Source organism: Dipteris shenzhenensis, chromosome 16 (genome assembly GCF_047967505.1).
Source record: "Dipteris shenzhenensis isolate YYH24624 ecotype China chromosome 16, Dip_SZ_1.0, whole genome shotgun sequence".
NCBI classification, from domain to species: domain Eukaryota; kingdom Viridiplantae; phylum Streptophyta; class Polypodiopsida; order Gleicheniales; family Dipteridaceae; genus Dipteris; species Dipteris shenzhenensis.
Window position 1 is genome coordinate 54,861,593 of NC_141611.1, and position 22,590 is coordinate 54,884,182.

Genomic DNA, 22,590 nt, shown 5'->3' on the forward strand with positions numbered 1-22,590 from the left:
AAGTCGATGTCGAGTCTCTCGCTGTCGATGGTCCAGAATACGCTCAGGAATAAGGAGAACATAATCGTCTTCGATTTCTGGGACATAATCACCTGCAGGAGGAACTGCTTCATCGCCTGGAATGTACGTCTTTAGCCAAGAAACATGAAATGTTGGATGGATTTTACCCCATGATGGTGGTAATTCCAATTTGTAACTTAAAGGTGAATTTTTCTTGACGATCCGGAAAGGTCCATATCTTAGTCGCAACTTAGGAAACACAGACTTAATCGTCTTATAGCGATGTGAGGCTACAAATAATAGCACCATGTCACCAGTGTCAAATTCCAGGTGACGTCTATGTTTGTTGGCAGACCGTTGATACCGCTCTTGCGCTTTTCGCATATGATCCCTGACTTGGAGTAGAATGTCTTGCATTTCTTGAACCAGTTGATCAGCTAGGGCCACTCGATGTTGAAGTACAAAATTCGTTGGTACAATCGGAGTGTGTCCATAAGCTGCTTGAAATGGAGTCATGCTGATGGCACTATGGAAAGAGTTATTATAAGCAAACTCAAGGAGTGGTAGATACTCTTCCCAAGCTGCTAGGCGTGACTGAATATAATGTCGAAGCATTTCTTCCAGAACTTGGTTGACTCTTTCAGTCTGGCCATCTGATTCTGGGTGGTAGGCTGAACTGAACAGTAGAGTTTTACCCAAAGATTTGAACAGTGAAATCCAAAAGTGACTGGTAAACTTAGGATCTCTGTCGGATATGATATTCTTGGGCAATCCATGGTGTCCGAAGATGTGTTGTATGAAGAGTTTGGCTATGTCCGGAGCCTATGCACTGCTTTTGCAAGCAACAAAGTGTGCCATTTTGGACAATTGATCAACAATTACCATAATCTGGTAGTGTTGTAATGAAATCCATGGAAATACTTTCCCACCTTTCAGTTGGAACTGGAAGAGGCTGAAGAAGTCCTGTTGGAAGTCGTCGGCTTGCTTTCATTTGTTGACAAGATAAGCAAAATGTAACCATTTTAATGACGTCGCTTTTCATCTGAGGCCAATAGTATGTTGCACTGAGTAACCTATAAGTCTTGTTGATGCCTGGATGGGCAGCATAAAAAACTACATGATGCTCTTTTAACAAAAGACGTCGAACATCCTTGTCATGTGGTACACAGACGCGATCTTGATAGTACAGAAGGTCGTCCGTATAAGAATAGGATGAGAAAATCTTCTGTTCGGAAGTCGAAGGTTGATCTTTTGAAAGAACTTGTACTGCTGTGCCGAAGTCTTTATCATTGAAATACTTCCCTTTGAATGAATTCGGAACATCCACAGATAATGTAGAGATTACCATAGCTGATGCTAGAGTTAACCTGCTGAGAGCATCTGCAACTACATTGCGTAGTCCTGGAATGTACTCAATGGTCATGTGAAAGTTGGCCAGAAACTCAACCCAGCGTGCTTGTCAAGCGTTCATGACTGGCTGAGTAAAAGATATACTTTAAAGAGTGATGGTCTGTTTTGACCACTGAGTCGGCTCCCATGAGATAATGTTTCCAAGAGCAATAAGCATGTACAACGGCAAGAAACTCCTTATCATAAACCGGGTATCGGGTTTGGATATCACAATGTTTATGGCTGTCAAAAGCAATAACTCTGCCTTCTTGCATCAAGACTGCTCCTGTAGCGATGTCAGAAGCGTCGGTCATGACCTCAAATGGAAGGTTTGGGTCAGCAATAGCCATAACTGGTGTGGTAGTGAGTGCTTGCTTGAGTTGTTGGAAACTATACTTTGTTTCGGGAAGCCACTGAAAAACTGATGTGCTTTTCAATAATTCGGACATAGGAGCTGCGATTCCGAAAAACTAATAGACCTTTGTATGGTAGAAGTTTGCCAATCCGAGAAAAGAGCGGACATCATGAACATTCTTAGGAGTAGGCCAGTTTCAAATTACCTCGACCTTCTTGGGATCCACAGAGATGCCTCGAGCTGAAATAACATGTCCCAAATATTCGAGTTGGGTCTTGAAGAACTCACTCTTCTCAATGTTGATGTAAAGAGAATTTGCGCGGAGAACTTCAAAAACTTGGTGAAGATGTTATTTGTGCTCATGTAGGGATCTGCTGAAAACGAGGATGTCATCGAGGTAAACGATGACGAACTTATCGAGGAAAGGCCTGAAGATGTCGTTCATTAGTGTCATGAATGTGGCCGGGGCATTGTTTAACCCAAAGGGCATGACCAAACATTCATAGTGTCCATACTTTGTTCGAAAAGCTGTCTTGTACCCATCGCCTTCTCGTATGCGAATTTGATGATAACTTGAACGAAGATCAATCTTTGAGAATTGTGTTGCATGTAGAAGTTGATCGAAGAGGTCATCGATGCGAGGCAATGGATACTTGTTTTTGATAGTGAGCTTGTTGAGGGCTCGGTAGTCGATGCAGAGGCGCATTGACTTATTCTGTTTTTCCACAAGTAGTACACGAGATCCGAAAGAACTGCGACTGGGCCGAATGTGACCTTTGTCGAGTAGTTCGGTGACCTGTCTTTGGATTTCTTCATTTTGAGTGTAAGAAACCCGATAAGGAGGTTTCGACGGTGGATTACTGCCGGGAATAAGTTCGATTGGGTGATCCACTGGTCGTCGAGGTGGTAACTGCTTTGGCAATTCCTGTGGAAAAATATCCAGATAGGGCTGGAAAAAAGGTTGGTTGAGGTATTCAGGAGGATCCTTTGTTGGGGTCTCCTCTACTACCGTAACCAACAGAAGTGAAGTCTTTACTTGACGTTTACGAACCCACTTCTTTACTTGTAGGGCAGAGGCAACTGGGGTTGAAGGAGAGTCCCTAGAACCAGTTAGCTCAATAAGTTTTCCCTGGTGGACAAATTGGATAGTATGGCTGCAAAAACTGATTGATGGATCATAATCGTAGAGCCACTCTTGTCCGAGTATGACATCGTACCGAGAAAGAGGCATGATGTCGAAGTTCAACTTGTCGGTATAATGTTGGATGCGAAAAGACAAGTTTTTGATCCTGGTGTTGCACAAGAAAGTAGTTCCATTTGCGAGTTCAATCTGATAGTCCATGAGACTAGGACTGGTGGTCAACCAAAATTTGTCGACCATAGAACTAGCTAGGAAGTTATGAGAACAGCCACTGTCGATGAGGATAGTGACCGTTGTTCCACGAATCGATCCTTGAACACAAAGTACTTGAGTGGCCAGGGAAGGTTCGGGGTTGCTGGCAAGGCTCAGGTGGATGGTATTTGCCATTCGAATAGCTTTGCCTTTCTTGGCTTATGCTAGGGTAGCATCTTCTCTTTGGGAAGTGCTAGGTTCCATATTGGAATTTTGCTTTGGTCGCTTGGGACAATCGAACCATCTATGGTCGCCTATACAGATGGTACAAAGTCCTTTTGTGCTGGAGTTGTTCTTCTTGTCAGTGGCCGCATCTTTATATTGGGCATGTCGGTAATGACTTTGTGAAGAAGAAGAGGCGCGATCCTTGGAAGAGTGCTTCTGTTGGAATCCAGCATATGATTTCTGAGTCTTCTGGGGATCTTGAGACTGTCGCTGACCTTGATTACCAGAGTTTTTTCGAAACCTGGTGTTATCTTGAGGGCGAGCACCTTTGGCCATAGTAGAGTTCTGTGTGCAATTAGCACTCTCCTTCCCTGTGTTTTGAAAATCTGTAATGCGCTCTGCGTAAGCAATAGCGCCAGCTGTGGTGGTGATGTTTGCTTTAAGGACATCAATGCGTAACGAGGGATTTAGGCCTGAGATGAAAGCATGAAGGCGATCATCCTCAGTTAAACCATCAATCTCCAGCACCAATGTGGTGAACTGAGAGATGTAGGAAGACAGGAAGCCCGTTTGCTCCAACTGTCGGAGTTTTGAACGTGCTTGGAAGTCCGCATTGGCAGGTATGAACTGCTTACGGAGCACGTGTTCAAAACGTTCCCATGTTAACACACTTTTGCCGTCCTTTAAGCCTCTTTGCCAACATAGAAAAGCTGTATCCTTGAGGAGGGAGGCTGCCAAGGCGATCTTTTTGCCTTCAGTGAGGTCAACATTATCAAAATACATGCGCATTTTTGCGAGCCATTGGTCAACTGTCTGGCGATTGCGTTGACCAGTGTAGGCTTCCAGAAGTTTGATGTCAAGTCTTTTAGTTTTGGAAGCTTGAAGTAAACGGTAGAGGGCACGTAGTTCAGTGTTTTCTACCTCTGGTGGGAATGAATCCGCATAGTCGTCTGGTTGCGTCACGTCATTCTCTGTATGTGTGGTACTGCGAGAATCTTGAAGTTGTTGGACTTTCTGGACCAAGTCGGAGATGCTGTCCTAAAGCTGGGAAATTTGTTGCAATAGTGTTTCGCCTTGTACGTTGACTTCACGGGTCTTTTTTGGACTTGAGTCTTTGATCTCTGGAGAGGCTTCACGCGAGCGTTGCCACATATCGAAGATCCCTGTGAGAAATGCGCGAACTTGCGCTCTAGTTTGTACCATTCCTAGAAGAAGATTTGGGCTGCTCCCTGAGGTTGCTCATGTTGGAGGGGGCAGGCGAGGCAGGATGGAACCACCCGCGGAAGTCTGGTAAAGGATGTGAGAAAATGCGGACAGAGAGAGAGAGCAAGAGAGTGAGAGCTTGAGAGCTGAGTTGCAATAGAAGAGTATAAAGAGTACAACTGAAAGTGTGAGAGATAAGGTTTTGTCCTAGTGACAAAACCTTAGTAGTCACTAACCATAGTTAGTGAACTAACTGCGGTTAGGGGAAAAAACCTCTTAAAGAGGGAAAAGTGCCCCTAACTAGCTTATTAAATTACATTGGTCATTGTTAGAATTATCTATAATTCTAACACCCCCCTGCAGTGCCAATATCATGTACAAGGCTGATCAATCACCAAACGGATATAAGTTCAGGGCACTGCGAAATGCCTCAAATTTTTCACGTGGTAAAGCTTTGGTAAAAATATCTGCAACGTTGTCATGTGTGGACACAAAGATCATACTGATCTCTCCTGCATGCAACTTCTCTCTGACGTAGTGATAGTGAACCTCAATGTGCTTCGTGCGAGCATGAAACACTGGATTCTTTGCCACTGCAATGGCACTCTGACTATCAGTGAGAATTGGAGAAGGACCCTCCAAAGACAAATGAAGATCATCAAATAGACGTCACAGCCAGACACATTCAACTGTTGCTGTGAAAGCTGCCTTGTACTCAGCTTCACATGATGAGGTAGCCACAGTAGATTGTTTCTTGCTCAGCCAGGAAATGCAAGATTTACCCAAAAAGAAAGAATTGCCACTAGTGGACTACCTAGTGTCATAATCACCAGCCCAATCTGAATCACTGTAGGCATGCATCTGCAAGTCACCCCCCCTGGAAAATAGCAAGCCGAAAGACTTAGTGCCTTGCAAATAACGGAAGATGCGCTTAACTTCCTGCCAATGCATAGTTTTTGGGCTGTGCATGTACCTGCTCACCTAAGATAATGCAAACTGAATATCAGGTCTAGTGTTGCAGAGATATATGAGGCATCCAACAACCTGACTGTAAAGTGTGGCATCAACTAATTCTCCTGCATCATGCATTGTGAGTTTCAGCCCCGGTTCCATGGGAGTGGCTATGGGCTTACAATCTGTCCAAGAGTTTCTGTACATACTTGGATTGAGACATAACAGTGCCACGTCTCTCATGAGAGAACTGGATCCCCAAATAAAAGTGAAGCAGCCCCAAATCTGACATGTCAAAGTTGGTTCAAAGTTGGTCTGCAAATCAGCTTTGAAATCTGCAATTTTGTCTTCATTGGACCCTGTGAGCAGTAAGTCATCGACATAAAGAAGGATGACTAAAATTTTCCCCCCATCCATCTTGATGTAGAGGGTGCTCTCAGTAGGACTATTGTGCAGCCCCTTGCTGGTCAAAAAGGCATGAATCTTGGCATACCATGCACGAGGGGCCTGTTTCAGGCTTTGTTTAGCTTGCATACTTGAAGTGCATTTGCTGTAATTTCAAAGCCTGGAGGTTGTTTGACATACACCTCTTCCAGCAAGTCCCCATTTGAGAAGGCTGTTTTTATGTCCAACTGATGAACATTCCACTCAAAATGTGCAGCCATTGCAATAACTGATCGGATGGAGGTCATCCGGGATGTAGGAGCGAATGTCTCCTCATAATCTATGCCCTTTTTCTGAGCATAGCCTTTAGCAACCAGCCTTGCCTTGTATCTGTCAATGGAGCCATCTGGCTTCCGTTTGACCTTGAAAACCCATCGTGTGCCAATGGCATGTTTACCTGGTGGCAAGTCTACAACATCCCAAGTCTGATTTTTTTCAATGGACTGCAACTCATCGTGCATGGCATTCATCCAATGCACATTGTCCTTTGCCTCTTCGAATGTGGCAGGCTCCTCCTCATCAAGAAGAGTACCTGCATATGCTGATTCCACTGAATTAGCACCTTCCATGTGCCTTGCTGCACTGCGAGTCCTGCCAGGTAACGGAGCATCAATTTTACTCTCCCTGAGAGTCTGTAACAGCCAGTTTGGGACTGTTTTTGCTGCATGTATGTCTGCAATTTCTCGCTGCACCACCTGTTCCACTGCCTGTGGAGGGGGCAAGACATCCTGTGGCGGAACTAAAGCATCTGGAGGTGGCTGTAAATTCTGATTTGCATCAGAAATATCAGCACGGGAACCCAAGGCAATGGGTAGCAACCCCTCAAAGACATCCTCTGAAGAAGAAGGCATTTGAAATTCAGCCTGAGTGTGAGCTGAATTTTCAGCAAATATCACATCTCTACTGACTATGATCTTGCGTGTAGCAGGATTGTAGAGACGGTACCCCTTGCTTTCTGCAATGTACCCAACAAATATGCACTTAATGGCTTTATCTGACAACTTGTGCCTAAATTCAACTGGCACATGAGCATAAGCAAGGCATCCAAAGACGCGGAAATGATCCACTCAAGGCTTTCTCCCATCCCAGACCTCAAAGGGAGTTTTTGTTTTCAAAGCCTTAGTGGGAGCCCGATTCAAAATATAATTGGCACACATCAGACCCTCAAGCCAGAATTTGTGAGGCATGTGTTTGCTTTTAAGCATACATCTGTCCATCTCCATGAGAGTTGTAGCTTTGTGAGGTGGACTGACATGGAGTCACCCTCTTCCATATGTGTATTACTTAACTCTCTTTTCAAGAAAGATACCCTTGCATCATTCCGGGCTGCATACATGCTTTCTAAAATATCCCACGCTGCCTTCGAGGTCTTACACGACCGGATATGCGGAATGATAAATCTTTTCACTGAAAGAGAGATGCATGACAAAGCTAAGGCATCTCGTGAATCCCATCTCTTCTACACTGGAGTAGTGACTATAGCTGCACCAACAACTTGTTCTGCAGCTGCACCCTGTGCACGACCTCTTCCACCTCCTTGCTGAGGAGGGGTGTTAGGTGCCATACCTGCTGGTCGGATCTCACCCCCATTCACATAATCCCATAAATTGCGAAAATCAGAATGTTGTGTACCATAAAACTCCAGAGGGAGTAGTTGGCACCATCCAACTTGTCTTCCTATGAAAGACCACCGAACTGAAAGTCATTCTGATTTTGCTGGGCCATATCTGAGAAAGAGATTTAAGCAGATACAAAACTGAATTCCTTTACTAGGAATGAAATACACAACTCCCAAAAAAAAACACAGCCAAGCACTGGCTGTAAATGCAACTCAGATTTCTGTACTTGCACTGTCAGAAATCTGTCCAAGCATCGAAAACTCTCCAGAATCTGCCAAAAGTGCTGCAAAACACTTCAAGAAAGGCAGTATGAACTAAAAACTCCAGAAATTGCTCTCCCAACACGAAAGCCCCAAAATAGGCCTGAAATTGCAACCGGAAAGGGGCAAATTGATCAAAAGCCCCAAATGTTGCAAGAATTGCGCTCTGTCTGCAAAAGCCCCAAATTTCACTGCGAAATTGCAGTGTAATTACAAAATCCCCAAATTTCTTCAAGAAATTGTACTGCAAAACTGAAAGCCCAAATTTCGAGCTTGAAATTGCAACCAAAAAGGGGCAGAAGTACAGAAAGCCCCAAATTTTGCAATTTCAGCAGAAAGCCCCAAATTTTTGGCTAAACCTCTGAATCTGCTTGCAATGTCTGCTTCACAAGCAACAATGAACCCGAAAATACCCAAATGACTGCAAAGATCTGCAAATGTCTGCACAAATACCACCAGATCTACTAGTACGGTGACTGTACGACAGAGTACTGATTAGAATGTACGGATGTACAACAGAGTACGGATCAACGGATACAGTTGTACGGACGAACAAAGTACGGAACAGCGGGTACAGTTGTACGGTGCACAAACTGATGAAGACCTGTACGGAAGCAGGGCCTGTCGACCTGCTGTACGGCTTGTACGCGCAGGTACGGACGATGACAGCGAGTTGTATGGCTGCTGGCAACGAACCGTACACGCAGGTACGGAACTATACAACGAACCGTACAGTCTGGCAACGGACTGTACAACACTTGTACGGACGACGATCTGTACGATGACCACACGTGTTGCAGATCTGTACGGCGCAGGAACTGTACGGACATTGGTTGCTTCGCTTGTACGGACGACGCAGGAGCAGTACGGCAGGTACGGTACGGCAGGGTACAGACGTGATGTAGCAGCAGGAGCGTGGGCTGTAGGCTGGAGCTGAACGGGGAAGAAGCAGGGAGCGGGATCAATTACTGTGATACCAAATGTGAGAAAATGCGGAGAGAGAGAGAGAGAGCAAGAGAGTGAGAGCTTGAGAGCTGAAAGCTTGAGAGCTGAGTTGCAATAGAAGAGTGTAAAGAGTACAAGTGAAAGTGTGAGAGAGAAGGTTTTGTCACTAGGACAAAACCTTAGTAGTCACTAACCATAGTTAGTGAACTAACTGCGGTTAGGGGGAAAAACCTCTTAAAGAGAGAAAAGTGTCCCTAACTAGCTTATTAAATTACATTGGTCACTGCTGAATTATATCTATAATTCTAACAAAGGAGGTCCTGTTTGAGGTAACATTGGTGATGCCGAAAGTGGTGTTACTGTTCGTGAGAGGATAGGAGTAGGTTGCAGAGTCCACGGATCTGAGAAGGGATAAGGAGCTGCTGTCGGAAGTGGAGGATATCCAGGAGAAGGAGTGCCTTCGGAGTGTAAATACTATCTTGGGAAAGGTACCACCTGTATAGGAGGATATCTAGGAGCTGAAGGAGGTGGAGAGTACCCTGGAGATGCCGAAGGTGAGGGGTAAAATTCTCTCCAAAGATGGACGGCAAACTCTTGAGGAATATCGGGTTCTGGGTATCTTCGTGTCTCGTGGAACCCAACCTGTACTGTGCTGAGGAAGTAATGTAACTGAGGTGCCTCACGCAGAAGATATAGGATGTGGTCCAAATCACTAGGAGGGCACGTGACACAGAAGACCCACAATGCAAAAGCTCCGAAATGGGCTGGTTGTGCAATTTGAACACGATATTGTGTGGTAGATGATGCCTGAGGTGTCCTTGAAATGCCGGGTGAATTACCAGGGGTTTCCATGCTTTAAGGGAGCGTCTTTCATTTGCTATAATTTGATAATGACAAGAGAGTCCTTAAAAGCAGAATGGAAAAACTCCACCTGGCAATGATTTAATCTGCCAAATTGTTGCTTAGAAGAGGCCTGCACATTTCTGTCCGAAGGTCCATGTTGCAATGGGTGGCGAGGAGCAGATCTGGGCTTGGCATTTAATAGGCTGTCTTCATCGCGATAGGAGGCTGAAACTGCTGCTGATCTGGCAGGAAAAAGGTAGCGAACCAAGGAGAGCAGGCTATCAATGGCGCAAACTGGTTGCAGGCTGATTTGCGACAGAATGGCTGGCTGGTGCTGTGCTCACGCTGCAGGCCGGCAAGGAACAGGGCCGAAAAACCAGCGGGGCTGCAAATGGCAAGGTGGCTGGCAGCAAAATGGCGAGGGCTGGCAGCGAAAATGGCGAGGTAAGGCTGGCAGCGAAATGGCGCGGGCTGGCAGCGAAATGGCGAGGGAAGGCTGGCAGCGAACCGGCGCGGGCTGGCAGCAAAATGGCGAGGGAAGGCTGGCAGCGAACCGGCGAGAGGCAGGGGCTGCATATGGCGAGGAAAGAGGGCAGATCCTGTGTGACCAGATTCCGTACGATGGAGGCGAGCCTGCGTGACAAATCCGTACGGGCGTCAAAGGGTGCGTCCCTTTTTCGTTTGTGGCTGCCTAGGTTGGGTGGTTGCCCAAAAATTAAAGGGTGGGTTTATTTAACCCTAGGGTAGCTAGGGTAAACCTAAGGTTTGAGGCTGGGTTTTCCATTTTAACCCCTCTAGGTACCCTTTTTATAAGTGCTTGGTGCCTAAAAGGTGTGCCTATTCGAAGGGGTGTGACCCTTGGAATAGGTGCACCTTTTCATGAAGGGGTGTGTCCCTGTTTTTAAAAGCGGTGTCCCTACATGAATAGGTGTGTCCTTTTGTCCACGATGTGATAACATGAGAACCTATAGCCCACTCTGCATCCGACAAGTCTGGCTCCAAGCATGGACTGCCATACATCCCTGCTGGGCGGACCAAGGAGAGAGAGAGAGAGAGAGAGAGAGAGAGAAGGAAAGAAAAGTCTCCTAATATTCATGGGAGACCAACAGGTCTATGGGACAGCAAAAGACCACCTAATACATCCGTTTAGGTCACACCAAGGCAGCTCCCAAGAACTGCATAAAGCGACTCACAGAGAGAGAGAAAGAGAGAGAGAGAGAGAGAGAGAGAGAGAGAGAGAAGGGACATCTTCAGTGGGTGGACCAAGTAAAACTTATGATAGAACAGATACATTTTAAGCATAGAAATGGTGTGAACAGTGTTCTGTCTTCATTTTTGCAGGAGTCCCTTTCTTGTTTAAAAAAGATCGTTATTCCACTCTAATGAAGTACTAGACTGCTTGTACAACATTTGTGAAAGTTTCTCTTCTTGTATGCAAAAATGAAAATCCATGCATTGTATTAGTCCTAAAATGAAAGGTAAGTTACTGATGCTGGTCCAAGGTGGAAATTTGAATGCAGGAAGAAACAAAAAGTTTAAATTCAAACAATTAAAAGGAAATTTTTGGGGGGAGGGTTGTTACTTAAAAGCTATTTATAACAATACTTACCTGCAAGCACAAGACATCACACACTGCAGTAGATCCATAGTTTCCATCATCCCCTTCAGCAGCAAAACGTGGAAGAAGCTCGTCAAAATAAAGCTTCCAAATTATAGGATTTATGTTGATCCCTGCTGCACATGGGTGTAAAACCTGGATAGCAGAAGAAGGATAAACGGATAGCAAGTAGCTTAAGGAAGATGCACAGAACTTATACTGACAAAAAATCAGCATGCTATCTAAGTAGACAGTCCCAAACCTTTCAAGATTATAAACCATACTATTCTTACCATAAACAATTTTCATAGGAATGACATTGTAAGACATAACATCTTAAACTTCTATCAAATAAAGATTCAATGTTCATACCATTTGGCACAAAGAAACAAAAATTCATGTCCAACCTGAGGATATTCCAAGGGAGGCAACAATGGATCAGGGAGGTCATTTGGGTTAAACGGATGCTCATCTGGGCTGTGATACCTGCGCACCTGTTGCAAAGTGGTCTTGTCATTACTCTCTCTCTCTCTCTCTCTCTCTCTCTCTCTCTCAACAGACACACAACAAACATAAATACAAATTATACACACACACACACACTTTTTTTTTTTTTAGTGAAATCTTTTATTTCTACACACACACACAATGACAAAAGATCTCAAACAGCACTCTGACAAGCTTTAAATGACACACACAGAAGACATCCATATGTTGGTACACATATTCTTGATAAACAACAGTTCGACAAACACATGCATATCAGTGCAGAATATACAATTACATCAAGTACTCTCACAAGCTTCAAGAACTATTTCAGCTTTACTAGATCATTTATGAGTAGAAAAAATACAAACATTCAATGTGGCACACCTTTATTTGATAGACAACAACAGAACAGGTGCATCCTTACACATGTGATGTGGTGACTTGCACAAGTACATAATACTTCAAAAAACAAAAGAGAGCTATGGTCATTCCATGGTAACTCAGTGTCAGCAAGAGACTTGCCAACTTGGAAAAGGTGGCACATGTTCTTCTTCATATCTAAATGGGGTAGAATCAGGGTGACATTTCATTATGAATGGAATGGTCTCCATGAAGGCCTGGGATGTGGTCGATTCAGAGATATATACAACAAATAGTGGGTTTGAAACAGTAAACTCTTATCACGCATAGCAGGGATAGTTCCTATGCATCACCCACCTTTTCTCTGCCCTCAGGTTGCCTTGCTGCCCATATTTGAGGTCATGAGCTCACAGCTGCTGTTCGCGCAGCTGGGAGAGCCCTTCAGGAGTTGTTTCCTGGTCGTGCCATCCAATTGAACCTGAGTTTGTGCTCGTGGAAGCCTCTTGCAGGTGTTTGAGCAGTTCTGGAGCATTTGCTTGGCTATTTTGCAGAGTGCCGCACCTGTTCACGGCTGTTTATTGGTCTCTTTTGTGGCCCGTGGTCTGCTTATTGGACCTCGGTAGCCCCTAGTTGGCCAGCATTTCCTGTTTGGAGCTCTCACTGATCATGAGGGACCTCTTATTGATGCTTCATTCAGATCTCAACTGGATCCAGGAGTTCCGAGGTGTTTCAAGATGATTTCTTGGCACTTTTTTCAGCTATTTTGTTGTGGGAGAGCAGCCCACACAGCCTGGAGCTATCCTGAGCCTGGCTGTGCTCCTTTTTCAGCTCATTGGCAGAGCGTTTGGAAGCCTAAACCTTCTTTACTCGGCTGCAGGCTCCATTTTGAGGATCTTGTTCCTCCTTAGCCCTCTTTTTCCTCCATCCCACCCCCCCCCTGGCTTTTCCTCTTAGGCAGCACATGTTTGTGTTGTTCTTTCTGAGGATCGAACCTTGGTGGCAACCCTTGCTCTAGGAAGAGGGATCACATGGCAGCGCCCTCAACTCCCCAAGCCGGTTCTTGTTTCCCCAACAGACAAACAATAGGTGAAGCAAGCAGTCACGTCACTCCAAGACAGAGCCGAGGTGGGCAGGATAACTAGGCTTATGCACACGAGGACTCGAGTACACGATTGGATTCATGCAAATTTAGCATCAGAGAGTGACTACATACAAGAGGTTACCATTATGGGAAAGGTGTCCTTCAGCTGAGATCCTCCGACACCACCCTAGCCCTTGTGGAGCAAAGCCCGATCTTCCTTGGCCCGCACCTGGTGTACTTCATCCCCCTGGTACCATGGGTTCATAATTGATGACATGGACAAGACTCATTGCGTGCCTTGCTTCCCGGTGACGCTCAACTTCCCAAGGCTCTCAAGGGAGTATCAACCCATCCTCCCCTCCATTGGAGGCGCTTTTGGCATGGTGTTAAGAGTCAACCGCCGACTTCAGCATCCTCAGTTCTAGCAAAAGATTGGGGTCCCACGACTCACGTTAATTATAGTGAGCCCAGAGTCCCTTCTAGAGGAGATTTACCTTGAGACCCTTGATGGAGGAGAGTTCCGCCAAAGGATTGAGGTCTCCGGTGACAGGTTCCCCCTTCGCAAGCCAGACAGTGATAGCACGGGGGAACCTAGCCCCCCCTCCACCTCCAACTCGACAAGGGCAACAAAGGGAGTTTCGAGAGGACAGGGCCCAGCGTGCATCTAGGCAGCAGGAAGAGTCCCAAACCCCTTTAGAGGAGCCTTCAGATGGGACATGAACCAGGATGGAGAAGAAGGAGCCCCCTGGGTAAAAACGAATTCCCCTCGCAAGCCCTGGATCACCTGAAACTGGCCCCTGGGTAAAAACGAATTCCTGGGCAAGCTCTAGATCACCCAAAACTGGCCCCTGGGTAAAAACGAATTCCCTAGCAAGCTCTGGAACCTCCTGGTAAAAAAGCGATTTGACTCTAGCAGCACCTGGTAGGCTCTGGGAGCTCCAAACTGATGATTTGGCTCCTTTGCAACTAATTTGGCCAACTGCCTCTAAAAGAAGGGCTCCCCCCCCCCTTTTAAAGCCCTAGTCTCCAAAAAGCAGTGTTTTTTTAATTTGCACCACTCTTTTGGCCACTAAAAGCAGTTGTTGCACACTTTGGCCCTAGGAATTAATAATTGCCTAGTAACTGAGCGCACATTCACTATTTCCAAGGGCCCACTAGGAATTTTAATTCCCCAAGTCCCGTCCCATGGCCAGACCCTCACGCCCAGAGGCTCAAGGTAGTCAAGCGCAAATTACGAGAGTTGCAAATCAAGAGTCCCATAATTTCACGTCCTTGTGACAAATGAACTCGAACAAAAGTAGGCGTGGAATAAGCTTCAACGTAGGCGCTACCGGCCCAGCCTCCCTTGTATCCCCTCAGGGCTGCTTTAAGACTTGGGAAAGAGAGGTACAAATGTGGCTGCGGGACCCCATGTGGTGGCCGCTTCAAGCACACCACATGGTAGACTCCCTGTGCCCAATGAAGACGGCATTTGAATATGGTTGCCACACAGTGCCAAGTCTGTAGGTCATCTACAACCATAACACAACTTGCCACACCCCGCAGTAGTCCATCAATCTTCCACATGACATGCACAGGTGCGATCCCAAGTTGTAGGCTCTGCATGGCCTGCTCTTATAGCATATCCAGTTGCAAGAAGTGCACCACATGGCTTTCTTAGAAGGATCGTGATATGACATTGCCGACCACCCTTGCACCTCTCCCCCCCAAGCCACAATAGGGACCATGACAGGGCTAGGCCCTTAGAACTTATATTGAGGCCTATATCTCCAGACATGTAGCCTGCACTGTGGATGTAATTCTATACACTCTCATGCTACCACAAGGCTATAATTGCCTGCGCACGTGTCAACTAATTGTTCCCTGCAAGCTTGGCCCTTCACAGTATCCTAGGAGATTCGACGGTTTGAAAGCTTTGTACAGCTTCCAAAATAAGTGCAGGTAAGCACACCTATGGAATTAGGAAATGAGAAAGTTTCTATACACCATGCTTACACAAACAGTGATACTTTATTGGTGTCCAGCATGGGCTTCGGGCTCTATAGGACCTATAGAAACTTTACATAACATAATAGAAACTTTATTTTATGTCCAGCACGGCTCTCTAGCACCTATTGGAACAGAATAGAAACGTTACATAAAAGATTCCTCACACGGGAATTGGGGGTTAAGGCTTAGACACCCTATCCCATCCTACTGGCTGAGACAGGCAAAGGAAGAAGCATTATGCCAATTCATGGCTTATCTCAACAAAGTTTAGAAGATGGATGCTAGCAGGGAACCTCACAAGGCATTGGAAGCTATACAAACCCCTGGAAAGCACAGAAAAGGGATGAAATGGATGGAATTATGGGGCACAACAGCTGCTGATATACCAGACATGTGGGATCAGAAAGCTGGTGACACATAAGAAGCTACAGGAACTATGGCAACACCCAACTGCAAAAATGCAGTTCTATAAACAGGAAATCACCAACGCATAGCTATGGGATGCAAAAATACCTTGGGGACGACATATCCATGTTGAAAAGGCATCTAATATGCAAAATGAGAACCAGCTCACATGACTTGGCAGTGGAGAAGGGAAGGTGGACAAGACCGAGGGTCCCAAGAGAAGAAAGAATATGCAAAATCTGCCCCACAGGAACTAAGCCGCCAGGCCTATGCACACATCAGAGAAAGGTATGACAACAGCAGAGGCAGCCTGAAAAACCTATTGGAACAACCAAAAAGAGGTTTCGGAACACCTACACATACTACTTGGGCTAGCATACAAACTAGCTCAACAAGTACTAACTAAATAGCCATCTATAGTACTCTATTCCACCGGATGTAAAAGGTCACTATTTTGTTGATAGTGATCACCAGCCCCATAGATCCTGAAGGGTCTCAAGAGGACTTTAAGACAAACATCTCTCTCTCTTTCTCTCTCTCTCTTTCTCTCTCTCTCTCGCTTCATGGACTTTCGGAAGGCTTTTGACACTGTCCCTCGCTCTCACTTGATCAGGCGACTACAGGAACTACATCTCCCAGAGGTCATGATCTGGGGAGTGATGAGTCTATACGAGTCCGTCAGAGGGCAAGTCCATGCTCCTGGGGGGCTATCAAATTTGGTTGAGAGCACCATAGGGGTGAAGCAGGGCTGCCCCCTCTCACCGACTCTCTTCGGACTATACATCGATGAGATCACATCCTTTGTTGATCACCTAGGAGGAGAGGACTCCCTATTGGCTGATTTGATAGTACAGATACTAAATTATGCAGATGACATAGTCCTCATTTCATCCTCAGCAGAGGGTTTGCAGAAACACTTGGAGGCCTTGGAGATGTTCTGTAGAGAGAGGAACCTGACACTCAACATTGGGAAAACCAAGGCTATGATCTTCAACACATCCCAAGCAGTGCTTCATCAACATCAACATCGACATAGTTTCACTTACCGTGGGGAGCCAATGGAGATAGTGCAGTCCTACACGTACATAGGGGCAGTGTTCACGGGACCAGGCTTCACGATGACCCATGCCGCCAGAGCACGACTCACACGAGGGAAGGGAGCCAAGGCCCGATTAGAGAGACAATGCTTCTAGGCGCATTTCCAAGATCCACCGACAAAGGGCTGGCTTTTTGACACTCTCATGAGACCGACTCCCATGTATGCAACAGCTTTTTGGGGGAGTGACCTTTCAGCTATTGACTGGAAGGGATTTGAAAGGCTACAAGTGATCATGGGGTCTAGGATGATTCGGAGTAAGCCTTCAGTCCCCCATCAGATCATGCAGGCAGAGTTTGCCATGACACCTCTCCAGATGGACGCCCTCTTCCAGACCATGACGTTTCTCCACAAAGTTTGGGCCCTACCTCAGTGGAGATTACCGAGACTGGCACAGGAGTCATCCCGACACTTGGCAGAGAGAGACTTTGATACAGCATGGTATGCGCAAGTGTCCATTTGGTGTGATAGCCACAATATCCAGATGGATAGGCTCCCCCCCTTTCAGTACAACATGGATGCACCACCGGATCTCCTTCCACATGATGAGATTAACCGTATTATACGGTTAGACCTCTCCAACTTCACACATCTCAGGCTTGGGAGGGGGATCAGGAGTTCCCCACCAAGACCCAGTTCTATCATGACCACTTTTTGAGGATATAGAAGCATGGTCTCATCATCAGGCCCTCAGTACCTCGAGGATAGGAGAGTCTCACACGCCTTGCGGATTGCTATCGAACAGATACGAGTCTCGTCCCATCAGCTGCGGATTGAGGCTGGGAGAGCGGCCGGCATACCTAGAAAGCAACGGGTCTGCAGACTATGCACGACAGGGGAGGTCGAGACAAAGGAGCATTTTCTATGTGTTTGTCCGGCCTACTATGAGATCCGAGAAGGGTGATACCACTGTCTCTTTTAGGAGGGGCTCTGCTTCGGACCACTCACTCGACAGATACATTTCCCCGACCAAGTTTGCATTGGGCTCTACCTGATTGAGATGCGGAGACACAGAGATTCCCTTGTACGGCAGGCCAAAGATCAGCTATAGTCGATGCCTCAAGACACCGAGCTAGACCGAGCACAGACACTTGATTTTTACGCATCCGAGCCAGCACCAGATGAGATCGAGAGAGGGGAGCTCGAGGAGATGAGAGCACTATGGATCAGCAATGAGGCCCGTCACCACAATGTGGCTGGACGAGAGACACAGAGACCACACACGACACATGGGACGACCAAAGCACGCATGATTGAGGTTCGACCTATCTCAGCCCTCCTCAGAGGAGACCACCAGAGACGAAGCATTACTCTCGATGTAGCCCATCGGATACAGAGATCCAGGAGAGTGCACCCCCCGCACCGCCGCGGGAGACAGCCCGGCAAACACAGATACGTAAGCTCTTTGCATCACATCAGAGGACCACCAGGGAGCCGGGTTTGTTGGAATGGTCACCTCCCCATCTGTAAGCCCCCATATGAGGAGAGATTGGGGGGGGTGAACCTAGGCAGAAAAGATAAGGGAGGGGACTGCCACATGGGCAGCACCTCACAGGGAAAGGACAGCCATAAGGGGCTGCCACATGGGCAGCACATGAGCGGTCATGTGGGCAGCACAGCAGCCTGTCAGAGGCGCTTCAAGGGCTGTCTGTAAGGGCGAATAGAGGTGCACAGGTGGCACTGACATCAGCAAGTGTATGGAACAGGGTACATGGGTGTGCAGACCCGAGACAGGTGGCGCAACTGTACGGAGCAGGGTACGATGCTATACGGGGCTGGATGAGGCCTGTTGGAGCAGCAAAGGAGGCTGCCAAGGCACCTGCCTTTATATAGGCTGGATCCTTGCCTTGATTGGAGGGCCAAGGCCCTAGAAAAGTGGGCCCAAGAGGCCCTGGTTTGTGAGCCCTAATAGGCCTGGACCAGCCACAGACTGGTCGGCCAGGTTGGGGCAGGCTGGTCAGTTTTTGCCAGCCCCCTTGGGGGTCTATAAAAGCAGAGGCATTTGGCCTCATAACACATCACTTGAGGGAGCCCTCAACCAGCAGATAGAAGCAGCAGGACCTACCTTGGGCCTACATTCAGGAGATGAAGGTGACCCAGAACAAGCTGCAGACTAAGCTAGATGTGCTGCTCACCTAGGCTGGCTTCCGGACAGCAAGGTGGAAGGGATCTAGACAAAGAGTCTACATTTGCTCGAGGTGGAGCACGCGGGCTCAGAGATCTAGAAGTGCTTGACATCTAGTAGGAGAACCTTTTGGAATTGTATCCTGTCCTACTTTGTGGACGGACGGAAATATAAAGAGTTGCTTCTATATTTGTTTCTGAGCATTGTCTATTTACTGGCTTGCATATCTTTGCACATTAAGTTAAGAAGTTTGGGATTCCACACCCCACATGCACACTGTGTGAGCTCCTGGGCATTACGATCAGTCTTCCACTGTGCGTACCCTCTGTTGGGTCATTTCTAACAGGGTTATATAGAGCCTCCACATGTACTTGGAGCTCTAGTTCTTAGCAATTGACTGCTCCTGTTTTTCCTACTATATTTTGTACTCAGCAAGGACCTTAGAGAGCCCTTTGCTTCAGACCACAGTGGCTTGTATGGGTTACATATATCTTGTATCTTATCTCATAGACCCGCGAGGTCTCCTGAAGACGTTAATACACCTTTCTTTCTTTCTCTCTCTCTCACTCTCTGTGTGACCGTCTTTGACGATCAGTTCAGATGTAGATCAAGTCAAGGCAATGACATTAGGCATAAATAGTGGTGCGCTCCTTTTCCCCAACTTATTTTTGTTCAGGAATTAGATGTGTGGATGGTGGCTTTTGGATCTAGTTTGCAAAATACTCTCTTCTTTTGTTGTTATATGCAGTCAATGTATCCCTCTTCGCAAAGGATAAGTTAATCTTCCAGAGCCAATTTGATGCATTAAACATAATTAGTTAGTTCTCAGGTATCAGGTGAAATGCAGGCAATGTTTTGTGTTTATATGTATTCCTCTTTGCAAAGGATTAGTTTATCCTCCAGATGCACTAGAGACAATTTGTTAGTTCTCAAGTATCAGGTGAAATTCACCAAGACAATGATATGCTTATTGAAACATGTGCAAAAGTGCAATAGTAAGACACCAAACCAGAAAGAGAGAACCTAGCATCTTGATGTGGTATACATCTTGCCCTACGCTTAGTAGCCCGCTTATATGCCATTGGGGTTGAGGGCTTGGAAAAGAGAGGTATGCAGGCGGCTGGGCGAGCTTGACACATTGTGGGGCTTCCCATGCCTCAATCGAGACAACATTCAAGCCGAGAAAATCACTCTCCTATGCAGGTAAGAGACGATGGGGACTAATTTCTAGCTAGTCATTTTCCCCCAAAAAAGCAAGCTCACAAAAAATTCATGATATACAGAATAGGTTGCTCGGTTACCTATTCAGTTTAGTGTGTTACTTTTGCACCATGTGTAATTTTCAATATCAAAGCTACAAGCATCATTCAAAGGAAGTCAAATATATTCCTTCCCAGAAAGTTTACAGAAAAGGCGGACCAACCCAAAGAAAAGCTTTAAAACTCAATTACATACGGCAAGTGGCCTGTCCTAGCAAGATCCAAGAAAAGACAGAGAGCGGCTGAAGGCAGCCGAAACGTTTGAGGGAAGATCTCGAATTACATGTTTATGTGCAAGGCCAATCAGAACGACTGATTAGTTGCAGACCTTTCCGTATCTCTCCTAACTAGCTACATCGATTTCTGATCGCAGGCAAGAAAGTGATTGTTGGCTGAGTTCTCCTAGGCTTCCCTGAACAACCGAAATGCAACCAAAATTTTTTCCGTTCCCAGGAACACCTCTCCTAGCCATAAGCTGAGTTACATCAATTTCTACTAACAGAGAACAAGGCGATCGTCCGAAACTCTGAACAACTGAAATTCAACTAAGTCTTGCGCCTACTGCACAAAATAATTTTCCACAAGAATGACGCATGAAGAAGTGCTGCAATACCTTTGCATGAAGGCTTTCGGTTTCTTTGAGCATGAATTCGACCAAGGAACCGTTGAAACCAGGAATGGCGAATCTATTGGCATCGTATGTGGGTGAATTGAAGCGGTACTGAGCTCTTTCGATGAGACTAAAGATTATACTGTCTTCTTGGCGGATCAGAGAATCTCTGATGCTTGCTAGAGTCAAAGTACCACTCTCATCCAGGAGGCTCCCAGTTTCTCCCGTTCTGGGTCACGAAAACAAGGAATGTGTAAGCTTGGGCAGAACAGATCCCAGATTCGGGAAGAAATAAAGCTCCGTCCGAGGTGTAAGCTAAGGCAGAAGACAAATTGCGGCCGCATGATGCGAAACCTGGAGGCCGTGGAGATGCTGTGGATGCTGGAGAAGGGGAGATGTGAAGAAGACTTGGAAAGGATGGGAGCCCAAGCAGGGGAGGAATGGTGTTGAGTGAGAGTCATGGGAGGGGAGTGGGAGGGGGAAAGGGGGGAGGAGGAGGAAGGGGAAGGGAGAATGGAAGGGGAGAAGGAAAACCTCAAAGCCATGAAAGAGAAGAGGAGCAATGTGGGAAGGAGAAGAGGAGAAGATACAAGGAAGAAGGGGAACGGGGTGGGAGAGCAGGCGTGATCATCGTGCAGTGCAAGTGCAAAGTGTACACAGCCTATATATTTGTTTGCTTTAAACTTTGGACCTTGGAATGGGCCTTTCGTCTTGACTCTTCTCCTCCACCTTCCCATATGTCACCACCAACAAAGTTTTCTCAACAGCACACATGCTCATTTCCACCACCTGCGTCGCTCAACCCCTACCCTGGCACAACCCGAGAACATGGCTAAGCAATTGGTCCATGTCGTTGTCTACCTACTGCCTCCCGATGGCTACCCCTGCTCGCATGTAGGCCTCCCTAGGTCCTTTCCTCAGTACCATCGTGCCTAGTCACTCACACTCCATGGCTCCTATAACTCTTCCTCTGCTTGGAGCCCATCTACACTGAGAGTGACTCCTACTGGTATGTATGTACATACATACATACATGCATACATATATACATACCAGTAGGAGTCACGCTCAGGGCAGATGCGCTCTAAGCAACCAAAGCGAGGTAAATTTCTAAGCAAGGAAGAGTTGTAGATGCAAGCACTCACATTGGAGTGACGAGGCCATGATGTGGATGGGGATGAGGATGGGGATGGGGATGGGGATGGCCATCTTGAAGCACTCACGCTTTACTTGTGATTGATTATAAATGGATGCATGACATAGAAATCCACACATTATGCATATTGTCATTATTACATTTGATTTCAAACATATTTTCTAATACATATGCATGTGTAGATATATACGTACATTAAATATATACATACATACACTATGTATATTGTCATTATCAAACATGGTTTTTTGTAATTGTAAAAGCAACATGCCACCATCCTAACATATGTGCATATCTATGGAATAAGTTTGTGTAACATGGACTACAATCTGTTCACACACATTGGACCTACTAGGAGTTACATGAACTAGATACTTCTTTCACCTTTGCCCTTTATGTATATGTCCCCCTAGCAATGGAAAATCACAATAATTAGTGTCTCCCCCATACAAAAGAGTAACATGATTAAGCTAAGCTAGAGAGGGCCCCAAAATTTTTCATTTTTCCTAAGGCCATCCCCCCAAAACTATTACCCTATCCGTCAGCCTCCTCACCACCTCTCTACCTTACGACCCTTGCTATCTTTTTGGCTCACCTTCTCTTTCGTGCTTCTCTACGTATAAGTCCCTTGTTGGGAGTTTGTATCTGTGTATTGCTAATCGTCAGTAAGCAAAGCGGTGTATCTTTAATCTATTAAACCATGAACACCCAAAAAAAAAAAGGACATGTGGCAGCTTGGAGGAGAAGAGCCTTCCACATGTCACAAAGAAGGAGCTCTTGGAAGGAGGCTTAGAGGGGGGAGGAGGTGGAAAGACAAGAGGTAGGCTTTGGGGAGGAGGTGGAAAGACAAGAGGCA

General features: G+C 46.3%; 1 protein-coding gene across 1 annotated transcript in view; it reads right to left on the reverse strand.

Moving 5' to 3' along the window:
- Positions 1–21,245, reverse strand: part of LOC147893143 (chorismate mutase 1, chloroplastic-like) — a 35,142-nt gene extending 13,897 nt beyond the window's left edge. The window contains exons 1-4 of the mRNA XM_087387190.1: positions 20,933–21,245; positions 20,582–20,807; positions 11,572–11,658; positions 11,177–11,320 (exon numbers count right to left, since the gene is read on the reverse strand). Coding sequence (XP_087243316.1) covers positions 11,177–11,320; positions 11,572–11,658; positions 20,582–20,807; positions 20,933–21,123 — 648 coding nt within the window. The 5' untranslated portion in view covers positions 21,124–21,245. The remainder of the gene's footprint in view (positions 1–11,176; positions 11,321–11,571; positions 11,659–20,581; positions 20,808–20,932) is intronic.
- Between the last annotated feature and the right edge of the window lie 1,345 nt (positions 21,246–22,590).